Below are 15,066 nucleotides of genomic sequence, written 5' to 3'. Positions count from 1 at the left end.
TGCTAGAGGGCTTTCTGACATGTTGGTAATTCATAACAAGATACTGTAATGGGAAATCCGAGTAAGAGGATCTGTAGTCTTTACTTTTCATCAACTTTCAGTGTTTAAAGCCAAGTTTGTTTCAGTCACTGTAGTTGGAAATGGGAATGTAAGAAGCTATTCCTTTAACCTGTAAGTCACACTTTCGTTTTGCTCATTATCACTTTTCTCTGTATTAGATACTGGCTTACATCTTGTTTGAATAAAGGTACATTTGCCTAGAGCAGGACCTCTTGAAACAGAAGCAGAGAAGTTGAGCCAATTAATTTTGAGAAGAGTAAATAGAGCTTTGGAGGTCTTGACTAACCTAATAGAATGCACTCTATCTTTAAATTCTCAGTAGGTAGTAATCACTTGCTAGAGCAATCATCTTGGGAGTACCTGTGTTTGTATTGCAGAACTAGCTCGCAAGAATACACTGGTGTTCTTTTACTTTTTGTGCTGAATTACTAGCATTTCTCAGGCATCTGCATTCATTTTTTTTCATGGTAATTCTCAGCAGGTAGTGGCAAAAGCAGCAAGTATTTTGCCAGTAATGATTCTTCTGAAGCTTCCAAGGAAGAGAAAAATCAGGAACCAGAAGGAAAAGGGACAGCTCGTAAATTCAAACATGAGTCAGCCTGGGTGATGATGGATCACACACCTGAGCGAGTTCTAATGACTTACCAAATGCCTAACAGGTTGAAAAACATCCAACAATTTCTGACATGTGGTTTGGAATTGTGTATAGAACTGTAGAATTAAAATGAGACCATGGAAACAGTGCATATACCAATGAAGCTCCAAGAAGGTGTATTAATTTACTGTTTGTGGATTTTATGCCCTGGTTATTTCCTTTTGTCTGTTTTTATTCTCCCATTTCCCCCATCAGTTAAAATATGGTAACATGTAACCTTTTTGCTGACCTGTTAAGGGGATTGGTTATTGTCCTGTACTTTGAATACATAAAGGGGTAAAAATACTTACATGTTATTTGCAAGTTGCTTGCAATTAGCTTATATATAATTTGTAATGAGATTCCACATTTAAAAAAAAAAAAAAACCACACAAAACAATAAAGCAAAAAACCCCACACCAAACACCCCGAAAACCCCAACAAAAATGACAACGAGAAAACCCTGACAGTTAGACCAGTGTTGAAAGAAGCCTTACAAAGCAAATAAGATAAAACATAGTTACTTTTCAATGGCTGATGCTGTCTAGACTTCAGCCATAGATACTGGTGAAGAGGCTCTCCCAATGTGATGATAATCAGTGCCTGCCTTGCTTCATTTAGTACAGCTGTGTTCACAGGTGTCTGTTGCCTGCAGAGTTAAAGAGGAAGTTTTAAAGGAGGATCTGGAGAAGCTGACAGTCATGCAAAAGCAGCAGCCTTGGTTTACGGATGGGCAAAAGAAGGAGCTTGCAGAGGTGCATACATGGATCCGGACCCAGACTGTCCCACTGCAAATCAGCACCCAAGTAAGGAGCTGCAAAAGGAATCAGCAGCTTATTCATGCCTTGGCCAGCCAGAGGCAGTGCCATTTCTAACGAATGCAATCTTATAGTGCTGGGGTCACTGATGGTTTATTACTTGTAAATATAAGAAGAAAATGAGTTCGAGTATGCTAGCCAGATGAGAAATGTCAAATACAGGTCTCTCCATTACGTTTTTTTGCAAGTTATGCAAATTCTGTGTAGGAACCACCTCTAGCAAAGTTCCTTCAGTCACACTGTTGGATGAATGGGAATAATGTCACACACTCATGTAAGAATCCGTATCTAGTGGTGTTTTTTCTGTTGGTGTTAGATCTTTTGCTCTTTTTCTCATAAAGTTGATTGCTGCCATGATTGAATAGCATGTAACACTGAAACATTAGTGAAGATTAGAACAAGTGCATTCAGCAAGCTGAAAAATGCTTATAATCACAGAGAAGGTTCAGGCATATAGTAAGAAACACAAAAATAGCTGGCTTTTTGTAGGTGGATTCATTCTTTAAGAATTTTGGTATCTTATGCCTGATTATTTTATCTGGTATAACTCTTGGGCACTCTGATAAACTACTTCTGATTTATCTTAGTATGTGTTAGAGAATGTCCTAATCAGTTTAAAGTGCTCCCAGGTGCTATGGAGAAGAAAAGAGCAAGGCAGAACTAGTCCCACAGAGATCTAGAGTTCCAATGATGAGTTGTACAGAAAATCTCAAGGCAGAGTGGGCTGCATTCATGTACTCATGCAGCAGAAAAATCTAATGTCTGTTAAAGCAGTGTATGCTCTATGTGCTAGTATTTTACAATGTTGCATTCTGAGCTGTGGTATTTATTCTTAGAGCAGAAAAAACTGAGAAATCTATGTCCTTGGCTCTGGAACAAGACCAGAAAATTAGTCTTTGTTTTCCTAATACCTTGTTGATAAAAATCTTGTGTGTCCTATTGTGGTTAGGACCACGTGTTTGATTCAGATAACAAAATGATGTCCAGTGGTCTTGCAGAAAATTCTGTTGAATGTTTACATCTCAAACGTTATGAGATGCAAATAGAAATATTTGCTATCTAAGGTGCTAAAGCTGTTCCTAAGCAGTAGGTCATGTTTGCAATACAGATTGTCATTTTGCGAATGCAACCAGGCTTCCGACAGTAGAAAGAAATGCAGGATTTCTATTTTAATACTTTATTTCAATATCGTACCATTTCTCAAGAACAAGAAAAATCTGGTCTATCAATACACTTGGGCATGTCAGCCTTTTTTTGTTGGTCGGTATTGTTGCTGGTCAGTCTGTGGTCCAAATCCTTAATGAGCAGCTTGCTTACAAAGCTGAAAGATAAGGCCTTCAAATTCAAGGAAGTCCCATGCCTTTTTATCTCAAAGCTAAAACCGTATGCTCCACTAACCAAAGAACTCGTTTCTGAGACAGGATAAGTTGGAGGTGCAAGTACCTGCTTCTGAAAATAAGATATCTGTATAATCACTGCTTTTAAAGAGATTTCAGCCCATTGGTGAGAGGTTTCAAGAGATTGCAACATATCACGCTATCAGGATTTGACTCTTTGAAATATACTCATAAAAAGGAGAATTTATATTACTATGTTCTTGTTCCTTTTTAAAGGGCTGTGTTACATGTGACATCAGGGAAGCAAGTTGTGGGGCTGCAATGGCTGATGACAATATGGAAAACAAGGGAGAATCGCCTCCACTACTGCAACACTGAAGACATCAGCACTTGTGTCAGTAAAACCGCTTGGTGTAATTCCCATTCTCTTTTCCTCTGGCTTTGCTACATACTAGCAGTGAATCTATCTGGCTATCTCTTCCCAACATGAGCAGTTGCACATGTGAAACTAGATCTTCTTCCATTATCCCTCCACTCCTGGCATGACTTTGAAGACGATCTTTCACTGGGAGGCTGTTTCCCTCCCTGACCTCACATACTTGACACAGAATGGGTTATGTTTCTAACTTTTGATTACTCAATGATGAGCAAAATACAAAGGTTTTTTGGGTTCGGGGTTTGTTTGTTTGAACTTGGCAAGGAAGAGTCTGAAAAGATGCAGTGATGAACCTAACAGATCAGAGCATGTTTACTCTCCAAGTAAGGTTAGATGTGTTGAAACGAGCATTGAAACCAAGCTACAACACAGTGCTCTTCGTTTTTGTTTGTTTGACCTCTTTAGAGGTCTAAACTGAAGATCCTAATACTCTGAGGCTCTAAAGTCACTGTAGCTGGTTCAAGAAGCCAGTAGGCTTTTTAGTGAGCAGCTGAAAACTGGCCAAGTTATTCTGCATCAAAATGCCTTTTGCCAGCTTGTGCCCATCAAAAAAATAAACTGAAGTGGAAAGAAGCAAAGCTATTCCCTATGTTTTTCATGATAACTGTTTTGGAACCAAGTTGTTTTAGAGCTTTTGCTTTTAAAGCTGTCTTTCTAACTGGTTTGCAAATCCGTTAGATTAAATTATAAATAGCAATCAAAAAAATAGAAGCAACAATTCGGGAGTTATTTCCTTATACAGGACCTGCTTTTTCATAAAAGACATGGAAGACCACCTCTGTCAAGGCACTATGGCCTAGTTATCAATTCAAGTAGCTAAATGCAATCTTTTATCTTCTGTTGCTAGCACTCTGGAAGGTGAATTTGTATCTTAATTTTTTTGTTGCTGTATTAGAGTAGTTAGATGAGTTGAATCCAGACATAGCAAATAGGAATTTTTGAGCCATTTCCCTGTTTTGTTTTTGTTGTGGTGATGCCAAAAACAAAAAGAGATTGAGCTTCACTTCTTCTGCTTTCTTGAAAAGTCGCATGTTGTGGAGCCAAATTTGAACATCAAACCACATATTCATTATTTCTTATCACTGTTGACTTCCTGTACAAGTTTTAACCTCTTTCTTTATAATGGAGTCTCTGACTGTTGAAATCCATGGATGAAAAATGAGTTTGTGCATAGTTGAGTTTGTTCAGAAAGTAGTAACCACTTTCTCTTTCAGTATGTAAAAGGACTTAATTGTTCTCACGTTAATACTTCTAGCTTAAAGCTGAATGTCTCAAAGTGCTCTTCAAACAGGACATGCTTCACTAAAACCTAGCAAATTTTGTCTGATTTCCCCTTTATTTATCAAAAGCTGGATGTAATCAGATTTTCCTTGTGGTGTTATTAATCACCTTAGCCTTCTCAACAAAGAGTTTTAGAATGTAACAAACACATTATTCACCCTTTTGTTCTGTGTAATTCATCCTTTTCTGCTATGTTTTTCTGTATGAAAGGATTTTCCCTTTTTCAGTTTCATTTACTAGTAAGCTACAAGTTGTTAAGTTAAAAATATTGTGATCTGCAGATCATTGAAGGAAAACTATATTTATATAAAGGTTTTTGTTACCTTTTAAAATCAATACTGTGACAATCTTTGTCATTAAAGCTTATTTCAAGGAAAGTTATTTTTACAGAATCAGGCAGTGTTCTTTCCTCCCCCCCCAATATGCTTGCCTGCTATGTTTATACCTATCGCTTTCTATTTATTCTTAAGGTGCATTTCTTCATTTGTGTCTCAGTTTTTTTCAGCTTGAACTTGTTTTTTCTTAAGTGTTGTAAATCAGCAGAGGCCCACACATCCTCAGTACTTTTTGTGTTTGAACTTTAAATGCGTCTTAAAATAAGAGACTTCTATAGGTGTTTACGTTATAGCAAGTTACGTATTCAAGTAGGAAAATGTGGGCGATACCTTATGTCTGTCCTAGTCTTTTTCCAGCACTTTCCAAATATGGTATTCTGCTTTATAACCACACTGCCTAAAATACTTGCTCTAAAACATAGAATTGTTTAGGTTGGAAAAGACCTTTCAGATCATCAAGTCCAACCATAAACCTAACACTATCAAGTCCACCAAATCATATCCAACATGTAATAAGATGCTTTTGTGTATAGGTTCTTTTCTTAATTGGGAAGCTTCTTACTAACTTAACTGTCAAATTAGACTGATGCACTAGAATCCATTGTAATTAGCTGTGCTTAAATTAAAATGACTGCTTTAGCGTCTTCTGAGATTTAGTGAAATAGATTAATTTGAATACTCCAGGTAAGGACGGCAGTTTCCTTCAAAATAGTTTAAAAGTGGAAGCAGGAAGGAAAGTAGGAAGGAAAGTTTAGATAATCAACTCTTTTGCTGTACATTATTTCCACTGTTTATTTCCTGAGTATGAAAATGAGATGGTTTGCAATGTCTTACCAGGCATACATCATCCATTTTATAAAACAGTGGGACTTCGTTTAGGAGAAATGTAGTATGTACCTAACACTTGAATAATGCTTTTCATCCATAGGTCTGGAAACATGTAAAAAATATGACTGTCGTTATCCCAATTGTATAAAAAGGGGCAGAGACACAAAGGACTTGCACAGTTGCATACCCCCAGTTCATACCAAATCCAGGAGTATAATTTGGGGATCTTCACTCACTGTATCCTGTGCTGTCTTTGCTACATGTCGTCAAGATTCTGACCCGTATGTAGAAACCTGATCATATTAAATGTGTTTCTTGTTTGGAGATGTTAACCCTTCTTGTACCACCTACTACTGTGAATTTGTGCCCAGTAGAATCATATAGCAACAGAAATCCTAGACAGTTTTTGTAGTGCCATGAGCACCATACCCTGTGACCGTATATAATGAAGGTGCATGTGCCTAGGCATTTGAATTCAAAGTTTGTAATCCTGGCTAAATCTTAGGTGCAAGATTCCTTGTCTGGGGCTACACTTGTCCTGGGTTACACAAAAAAATACAGTGTGGGAGAAGAATATAAGAGGAATGAAGAGGTGAATCAGTGCCATGTGTGACAATGAAACTAAATCATTTGCCCAAAAACGCAACCAGTCTTGGCTGCAGGTTTAGGACAAAAAACAGTTTCCCAAGCTACTCTTTACCCCACTAGAAGCACATCTTGCAATCAAATGCCTTATCAAGCCTTTTGGGAAGGACCTTATTTCCATAAGGTTTCAGGAACTGGTAGTTTTTACTTCAGCTTATATTAATCTTTCCGTCTTTGTAGTTTGCTGGAGTAGTTGACGTGAGATCCAGTTCTGATCTGAAAGACCAATGGAGTAAATATTGCGGCCAGATTTGCACATGCTATTTTGTTTATGTGACTTTGTTTTGCCTGGCATAATTAAAATGTCGCAGATAGTTTAGAGCTGCTTGGAAGGTCACTTCTGTGGTGATCAAAGGGAAAACACACAAGTGCAGTACTGATGCAGTTACTACCCCCTGTGGGGGCGTCAGCAGTTTGGAAACCCTTGGTGGATTTCGCTGGCGATTTTTTTTGTTGTATTCATAAATATGGAATGATGTTTTTAAAAGATGAGTTGATGTGTGAATATTTTCATGGCATTGCTATGAACAGGAGGGACCCCAGTGTATTTTTACAGTGTGCGATAAATATTTACTGAATGAGTAATGTATTGGTAAGCTTATCTTCCAGCTGAATCAAGTTTCAAATCACAATTGAATGAATTTTTACGTCAGTTGATAGGAATATTTTATTGAAATAATATTCATCTGTGGTTGAATTTACAGTTGTGATTTTAACTGTACACTTTAAGGGAGCTTCTGTTTTTATAAATAAAACTGAAAAATATGCTGCAAAGAATGTTTCAAGTGTGTGTTTACTTTTGTTGTTTGGTAATTTCTAGAAAATAGACTTCTAAGAAAATACTCATTACATTTTTCTGATTGTACATAGGTGTTGAGGTTGTGAGTACAGTGAAAATGGTGATGTGGTGGCCATTCATCCTGTTTTGTGTGGGGTTTTGTGGGTTTTTTTAATCTCACTCTACCTTGCCCACTTCAGGACATGTTATTTCCTTTCTGATTGCATCCCACAAAGAAGGGCAAGTACCTTTTGAATTTAAAGGATTATATTGGGATATGTAAGCTGTTGGGGTTTGGCATGCAGGATTTAAAGCTTCTGTCTGTGCTGATTTTGTTAGAAAAGGTAAATAATGAACACCCTGGGAGCCCTTTGGCCCCACTGTGCTAAAATTTGTGTTCTAGAGGAAGTACGAAGAAACAATTCATAGGTTTAATTCACAGGCATGTCTTACAAAGTAATGAAGTTCTTCACTAATTGCAGAGAAACAATTTGTTCATCTTTTTCTGCTTTAAGGGACTTTAGAGAGAAGTGTGGTCCACAGTGCTTAAAGAAGCCTGCAGGAGAAAGGCAAAGTCACTGCAGGAAGTACAAGGTACAGAACAAAACATGTAGCATCTTATTAAAATGGGTAAAGAAAGAAGTAATCGTACATAAGTATGTAACTGAAGGTGCTTCTGGCAAGGTGATGCAGTTCCTTGAAATGCAGGCATCTCAAAGGTAACATTGGATATATTTTTGCTGATGGTTTAATTTTTAAGAGGGTGGTTTGGTCATTCTAAACATACAAACATGAGCCAAATTATCTAGGTATTTTTGGTCAAAAAATACGAGAAGTGAATAGATTTGTGAAATGAAAAAGTTCAAGGTGGTGCTATGTTTTTATTCAGAGATTTAGGCAATGTCAGTCCAGCTACATTACTGGTTTGTTGATAACAGTCATCCTCCTGTAAGCTGAAGTTCTTGCTCACAGTTAAAAACCTGTAGCTTTTACTTCTGCGTGGATGTCAAAGGTGAGCTGAATGAGGTCCTTCTGTATTTTTGGCAGATGGTGAAAGACAAGTATTGGGCCTGTGATTCTTACTCGCCCCAATTGCAGAAGTAACGGGACCGTAGCTTTTCTGTATTAAGTTTGCTCTACAGTTGTATTAACTTTCAGGATATATATTACATACTGCTCCTGGGCAGCTCGAACAGGTGTCTGCCTGCTTGGCTTCCGTTTGATGCTCCAGTTTGCTGACTGAAACTGTTACAGGCAGGCTCAGGCTGGCACAGGCAGGACTCTTGTGGCTCACTGCCCCAGCTGCGGTTGCACCTTTCTGTCTGCTCTGAGAGCTCTGCCCTGTCCGGTGCAAAGACGATCAGCCTGGCCTCCAGAGCTCTTCCTACAATCTCCTTAGTTTTCTGTGACAGTTCCAGCCTTCTTGTTTCTGGCCTGCAGAAGAGAGGAAAAACTCGGACCTGAAAGCTGGCAGGAGCTATAGGTTATAGCAGAATGGAGGAGAACCGGAGTTTGCCCTTCTCTGTCGCAGACTGGCCAGGCTCTTTGCTCTTGGGCCCTGGAAGTGAGTTTATCTGGCCTCTGCCATGAACATTTCCTTCAGGAAGGAGACAGTTGGGTGTGCAACAGGGTTTCAAACGGTCGTCGTCTTGAGAACTACCAGTCATGTCCAAAGATGCAGTCTGAACCTCCTTTCTACCAGATGCAAGGACTGTGAATGACTGGAACTTTTAGTCTCTGCTGAAATTCTGCTATATTTGGATTAGCTGAATTCCACCCTGCCAGACCCCGCTGCTGTGCTCTGGCCTAGCTTGAACACAGTAAGTTGTTTGAGTATTGCTTCTTTAGATGCTATAACCGCTAGCAAGTATTTTTGCACTATTGAAAGCTGAAACAGTTTGAGGGTTTATAGCTCAATTACCTCGTCTTGACTCCATCCTCACCACCTGACAGCTCTCTTCATTCTTTATTCTCTTAGGTAGATGGCTAGTGAACTTTTTAATACTTGTAATATTTTTTTGGTTTTATTCATTATGGGTTTATTTATTTTGCTTTATGTTTGCAATTTTTGAAGTGGGATTGAACAGTTGTGTTTTCCCCAGTCTTTGTAAGCTCTACACCTTTCCCTGCCTATGAAATAAATCTATCTTAGATGGTTATTCATTTAGATAAATTTGAAGTCTTTTCTTACAAGCTTTTATTGACTGATGAGGTGGCAGGAAAGGAGTAATTTCCAGACAGGCACTGACTTGCTCCATTGTGTAAGAGAAAGATGAGTGTTCAGAAGATTTCAAATAGTTGCACAGTGCATCCAGCTGCTCTGCATTTATAAGCACATTTTTCTTTGTTATAGCTGGCTTCATCTGTCTCACAATTTATGTGAACAAGCTGTATCAAGCCTGTAGGCCTTGTTTAAACAGCACAGAGATTTATGATGTATATTATTGAGATCAATGTAGCATGTGTATCACTGGTAGGTGAAGTTTACTTCAAGCTTTCCATGAGCCTTGATTAGCATGAGGTTTATGTGCAGTATGTGTTGAACAAGGTAGGGCTTCACAGCTCAGACTATTTGTGCATATTATCAAGACTGCCATCCCCCAGAGAAAATTCCTGACTCTTTCGCTCTGTTCATTGCAGATACTATCAGGCAGCACCTGGGATTGAGAAAGTATGCTGGTACTCCACATATAAAGGAATCAGACTGCAGCTGGTCTTTTGTCTTCTTCGTTTACTTTAGATGCCAAGATACAACAACATTATAAAAACTGTGTGGTGGCTCAGGGGAACAAACCTCACTGCCCTTGAGTGCCCAAGCAGGAGGTGACTTGCCCTAGTAACACTTGTGATCTATGTCCATATATCGCCTTCCTGCATCTGTGTGTGCAGCCACATAAGTACAGGTCACGGTCATAGAATCTTTTAAGTGATGTCATCCCTGTCTGCCTCCAGTGACTGTCTGCAATCTGGGTGTAAAACTTTGACATTGACAACCATAATGTTTACCTTCCATGCTGTGCTTGGTAATCAGACACAATTCTTGAAGCCTGTGCTATGCACAGGCAACCCTGTTGTCATGGGCAGCTGGGGACTAGGCAAGGTGCTGCAAAGAATTAGATTTGTGGGTTTTTCTTTACAAGTGACCAAGAGAAACAGTTCTTTCTCTCCAGCAGTAGTGGGAGCAGATACTTGATCCTGACACATGCTTGTTGTTTTTGTGGTGCCTTTGGGATGGTAGGAGGGGACTGGGCATTGTTAAGCTGCCATTCCTCACCAGCTCAACACCATCAGGGTATGCAGCAATGACCCTTTCTTCCTGGCACCCCAATCTATGTCAAGTGACAAAGGAGAAAGTCCTCTTGCCTCTGGACTTAAATGCAGTTAAGGCATTACTCTTCTGGGAGGTTTCATGGGACCCCATGTGAATCTTGCTTCCCCTGCCTGAGTTCTCTTCATGTTGCATATTTATCTCTTTGTCCCATTACTTTCTTCCTGTTGTGCTGAACTCTAAGAAAATACAACACTGCTCACAGCATAATTGCAAAACATCAAGAATTTATTAATTTCCAAGTAGCGTAGAGTCTAAAGTTAGGAGCTGTCTTCATGTTTCTTCATTCTCATTTTAAATCAAGCAAATGTATATACATGTTTTCAGACATTTGTATAAATTATGCAGCCAAGTCAGAGAGAGTTTCTTCTCCTGTTTACACACAATATTTCCAGAAACACTCGGAAAGATTCCCACGTTTCTTGTACTGCTTCCTGTCCTTGGTCAAGAAGCGGCCCAGCAAAGCAATTCGAGGATGATTTCCATAGAAAGTCTGGAGTCAAAGAGCATTAGAGAGGTTACTGTTGGATGGTAAATGTTCCCAGTGGAAAAGTACACTCTTCACTGCCCCAACTGGTCACCCAGCCTGGTGTTCTGACTGGGGAAGGACAGGCAGCTGCCCAGAGTGCCCTCAGATTTAGATGATGCACTAAAAATAGTCCCTGTCTTCTGCCTTTGTATTTAATTCAGCAGACAAGTGAACAGGAATGATGTTCTCTATTTACCTAATGATTCATAACAAATCTGATAATACTGTATAGCCTATGTAGTGGGGGGGGGGGGGGGGAAATGACATGCAGCTAATACTGGTTCATGTACTGGTCTGGCCTGGTGAAGCTGGAAATTGGCCTTTATTTAGAAAGCTTTTTTTCTGGGGAAAAAAGTGGGGGGGTTAGAATGAAATGCTCTGGATTACATGTTCTTTTTTTCTTTTTCTCCCCCCCCCCCCCCCCCCCCGCTTATCTAACTGCTAGGTGATTCCAGCTTCAAGAACACTGTGGCATACTTTAGTCTATACAGTTTATGAGGTCTCTGGATCTTAAACAATGTCTTGGTAACAATTCTGTGTAGTTTAAAATGTGGAGGCTTATTTTTCTTGTTTCAGCGATGGATGGACATTTACGTACCTCTTTGATGTTTTCCCTTGGGTTGTAGCTGCTGGGGCTAAGACCTGGTAGAGGGGAGACATAATTAAATGTTTTGCCATTTAGAAATCATGAATCTACACAAGTCATTCTTGTGTGCCATAGTGCTATAGCCGGCAGAAGTCTTGAACTGGAAGGTTCAGAGGACCAGACAGAAAACCCTTTTGCTGCAGCATGGCCAGTTCTTCTTGTGGCACACAGTTCCAGCAAAATCTGGGACTCTGAAGATGCAAGCTGTACTATCCTCTGCAGCAAGCATCTATTATGTCTGTTGCCTCCCAAACCATCTATTGCTATTGATTCTGCACTTTCTGCAAGTATTGATGCTTTTTAAGAGACTGTGCTACCTTGTTTTGTCTGCTAGCTCCTTCTAAGTCAATCTTTGCTTTGCCCTGGTTTGGCTCTAGAGAGGTTTTGCTAAACTTATTTGGAGACTTCTCCAGCTAGTATTGAGCTGCAAGCATGGCTGCTCAGCAGGTTTCCCCAAGGTCCCAGTTAACTAAACGACAGCTGTCTGTTGCCTACACATAATGTTGTATTTCAGTAAATACCCAGGGGTCGGGGCATAATATCCATGGAAGCTGGACATGCAAACCATGGGCACTCTCCCATGAATTGCTGTGGTAAATCCTCACCTGCTTTGTTGTCTTCAGTCCGTGTGCCCAAGAGTTCTGGCAGAAACTGAAGCAGGGAAGTGCTTCCTAGGCTGCCCAGCCGCTCCAGATTTAATCTTGAATCTTCATCAGCTGCAAACGAAAGATGACAGAAACAGGCATGGTAAGAGCCTTTTGCTTTGTATCCCTGTTTCAGTCTGTCTCGGATGATTTCTGACTAGGTCTGTTGGCCCCACCTGTTGAAGATTATAATGAAATCACCAATCATCCATCCTCATTTAATGAATGTAATAGAGGATAGTTGGAGATTTCTTTTCCTTCCAAAGCTTTGAGAAAAGATACCTTCCTGGTGTTAATCTCAGATTCTCATTTCTCTGGCAGATCTTTCTTTAAGAAAGTTTTTTGGCCAACAGCAGCCCCTCCCATTGCTTGGGGAACTCGCAACCTAGTCCTTCTGGTACCCAGCCGTAGACAACCCAGACTTGCATGTTATTTATTTATTTATTTATTTTAGTCCATTTCTTTATCAACCCAGACTTGCATGTTATTTATTTATTTTAGTCCATTTCTTTATCAACTAGTTCCTATGCTGGAGCTTTTCTATGAATAAAGACAAAACTTCCTGTTCAAGGCCTATTAACCTGCTCAGTTTTCCAACTATTAAATGCAATAAAATGGGGGGAAAGGCAGGAATAAATGTAGGAAATCTTAAAACATATTTTGGCAGCTATGCTTCTCAGTGCATTTCAATCATCTCTCTCATTTAATGTACGTACTAGTACAGATATTATTACTTTTTCTAAAACAACAGATTGCTGATACCTAGTGGAATTAATTTGTATGTGCATAGAGAATTTAGAATTCTGTAACTAGCCTGTGCTCCAAGGCAGGTTGCCAACAGGAGCCCTTGGTGGTGTTATACTTGGGGTAAATAAGGCTTTTGTAACCTGAGCAGTAGACTTCATCTTTGCTAATATATAGCAGACATGCAAAATTATGGGCAATGAGAGGGTGCTTTTATCAAACTCTAGTTGTGTAGATGGATATTGTTTTGCAGTTGCACTTTTAGATGATACAATGGAGTTTTAGTTGCTCTCACCTGCAGGGATGGGTGAGCCTGTATAGCTCCTCAATAGGGAATATATAAGAAAATAAACTGCTGAAAATAATCCCCCAACACTTCAAAAACCTGGACCAAGATCAAGAACTTGAAGACCTTGGACATCCACGTTGTTAGTTCGTCCACTGTACAAAAGGACAATTGCAAAGGACAGTGGGGATTTCGGTGTAAGACTCTGAATAAGAATACTGTAACCTCCCTGTGCTATGTGGAGACAATTCATATCTCTAGCCTTGTATTATTTTTTAATTCAGAGCAGCGTTAGCAGGTAAACTTGCTTTGAGATTTAAAAAAAAAAAAACCAACCCTCTTTAATACAGAGTTCTACTTCTATCTTACCCAGCCTAGAGACTCTTTGTATTAGCAAGGAAGATTTAATAAGCCTAATGGATGTCTTCAAACAAATGCAGTAATTGTTAGAGCCAGCTTGTTCACCCTATGATGTGATAGATGTTATCCATACTGAGTCATGGTTGCCCATAAATGCAACTTACATAGTGGAAGGCTTAAGAAGATGCTGGCTTAGTGAGTCCAAGACTTGTGAAGCAAACCTAAGGACTACTGATACCTATAAACCAGCACAACAGCTGTTGCACCTGCAAAGCAGGTAAGAACAGCCACATTTGAATAGTCAGCTTTATGCAATAACTTTGGGTTTGATTTGCCTGTTCTTTCAGAACTCAATTTCAGAAACTTTTCCAGCACAGGTCAGGTCTGATGACAGTAACCTTTCCAGACTCTGTTGTGCATTTTTACTGAGCTATTTCAGTCTTGACTTATAGTATAATTTCAAACTTTGAGGACAGCTTTTTCAAGCAAAGATTTATTCTTTCACTGGACTGAATGGAATCTGCATTAGTGCAAACAAATAGCATGCTCAATACATCACTATTTTTGTAGTGCAAGACAGACTTGCCTGTTCTTGATTGAAGTAAGACTGCATTAGCCTTTGCAGTAGGTTTCCCTCTTTTTAAACACAACTTCAGTTAAACATAGCTCATTTTAAAGTGCCGCAAGAGGAGAGACCATACAGCCAAGTTAACTTTAAATTACCCAATGCCTACTAATGCTGCTTCAAATACAGATGCTATATATGCCAGCTTGCATTCAGTGCTAGAAGGCTCAGATACCTTTGTCTCCTGGATCTCAAAGCAGCAGGAAGAGGTATTTAGGGTACCCAACCTCCCTGTTTTACAAGACTAGCACCCACTGACAGCGTCACTTACACTGCCAGTGTTCTGAAGACATTCCTGCTTTTTCTATAGCCAATCAGCACAGATAAAGGCCCCTCAGAAAGCATACCTGCTTCTCTTCTGGTTTTACTGCTTCAGCCCCTGCTTTATGACCAGTAAAATCAAGAGACTCTTACCTGAGAGCTGATAAGACATCTCACTGGCGTTGGTGATAGGGAGAGACGAGAGAGGACAGGAGAAGCTGATAATAATGAGACAGCAGAATATCAGCTTGTGCATCGTTGCTGAGTTGAATATATTTCGTCTTTGTCTACCCCTGTAACTCAGAACTCCTGTCTGACTGTTGCCTCTGCTCCCATTTTCACCCATTATATAGCCGCTCATGACCTCATAAATATCATCATGTTCTCTCCCCCCCTTCAAAAAAAAAATCCAATGAATTTATTGCCCATTGATTCTAAATGGAAACCACTTTGCATTGATGTAATTTTTCAAGGTAACAGTTCATAGACAA

The 15,066-nt window shown here is 39.6% G+C and overlaps 2 protein-coding genes across 15 annotated transcripts in view; one reads left to right on the top strand and one right to left on the bottom strand.

The window, feature by feature from the left end:
• The window catches only part of PER3 (period circadian regulator 3), a 29,601-nt gene extending 17,259 nt beyond the window's left edge, over positions 1 to 12,342 (top strand). For 3 of the 14 annotated variants that reach the window (XM_082329249.1, XM_082329250.1, XM_082329241.1), the window contains exons 19-21: positions 539 to 719; positions 1,350 to 1,500; positions 3,126 to 7,124. In XM_082329249.1, the coding sequence (XP_082185375.1) occupies positions 539 to 719; positions 1,350 to 1,500; positions 3,126 to 3,227 (434 nt within the window). In that variant the 3' untranslated portion in view covers positions 3,228 to 7,124. Of the gene's footprint in view, positions 1 to 538; positions 1,501 to 3,125; positions 7,125 to 12,278 lie in introns of those variants that run through there. The other 11 variants (XM_082329245.1, XM_082329240.1, XM_082329247.1 and 8 more) reach the window with 10 other exon arrangements.
• On the bottom strand, positions 10,857 to 14,831 carry UTS2 (urotensin 2; the record flags this gene model as incomplete). The annotated part of the gene is made up of 4 exons (XM_082329254.1): positions 10,857 to 10,973; positions 11,608 to 11,651; positions 12,261 to 12,371; positions 14,729 to 14,831. The coding sequence occupies 4 exons, from the start codon at positions 14,829 to 14,831 to the stop codon at positions 10,857 to 10,859; spliced, it is 375 nt and encodes a 124-aa protein (XP_082185380.1).
• Between the last annotated feature and the right edge of the window lie 235 nt (positions 14,832 to 15,066).

The sequence above is a fragment of the Platalea leucorodia genome (genome assembly GCF_965183815.1).
Source record: "Platalea leucorodia genome assembly, chromosome: 17".
Taxonomy (NCBI): domain Eukaryota; kingdom Metazoa; phylum Chordata; class Aves; order Pelecaniformes; family Threskiornithidae; genus Platalea; species Platalea leucorodia.
Note: the sequence above shows the minus strand (reverse complement) of the source record. Positions and strands in the feature narration are given on the sequence as shown.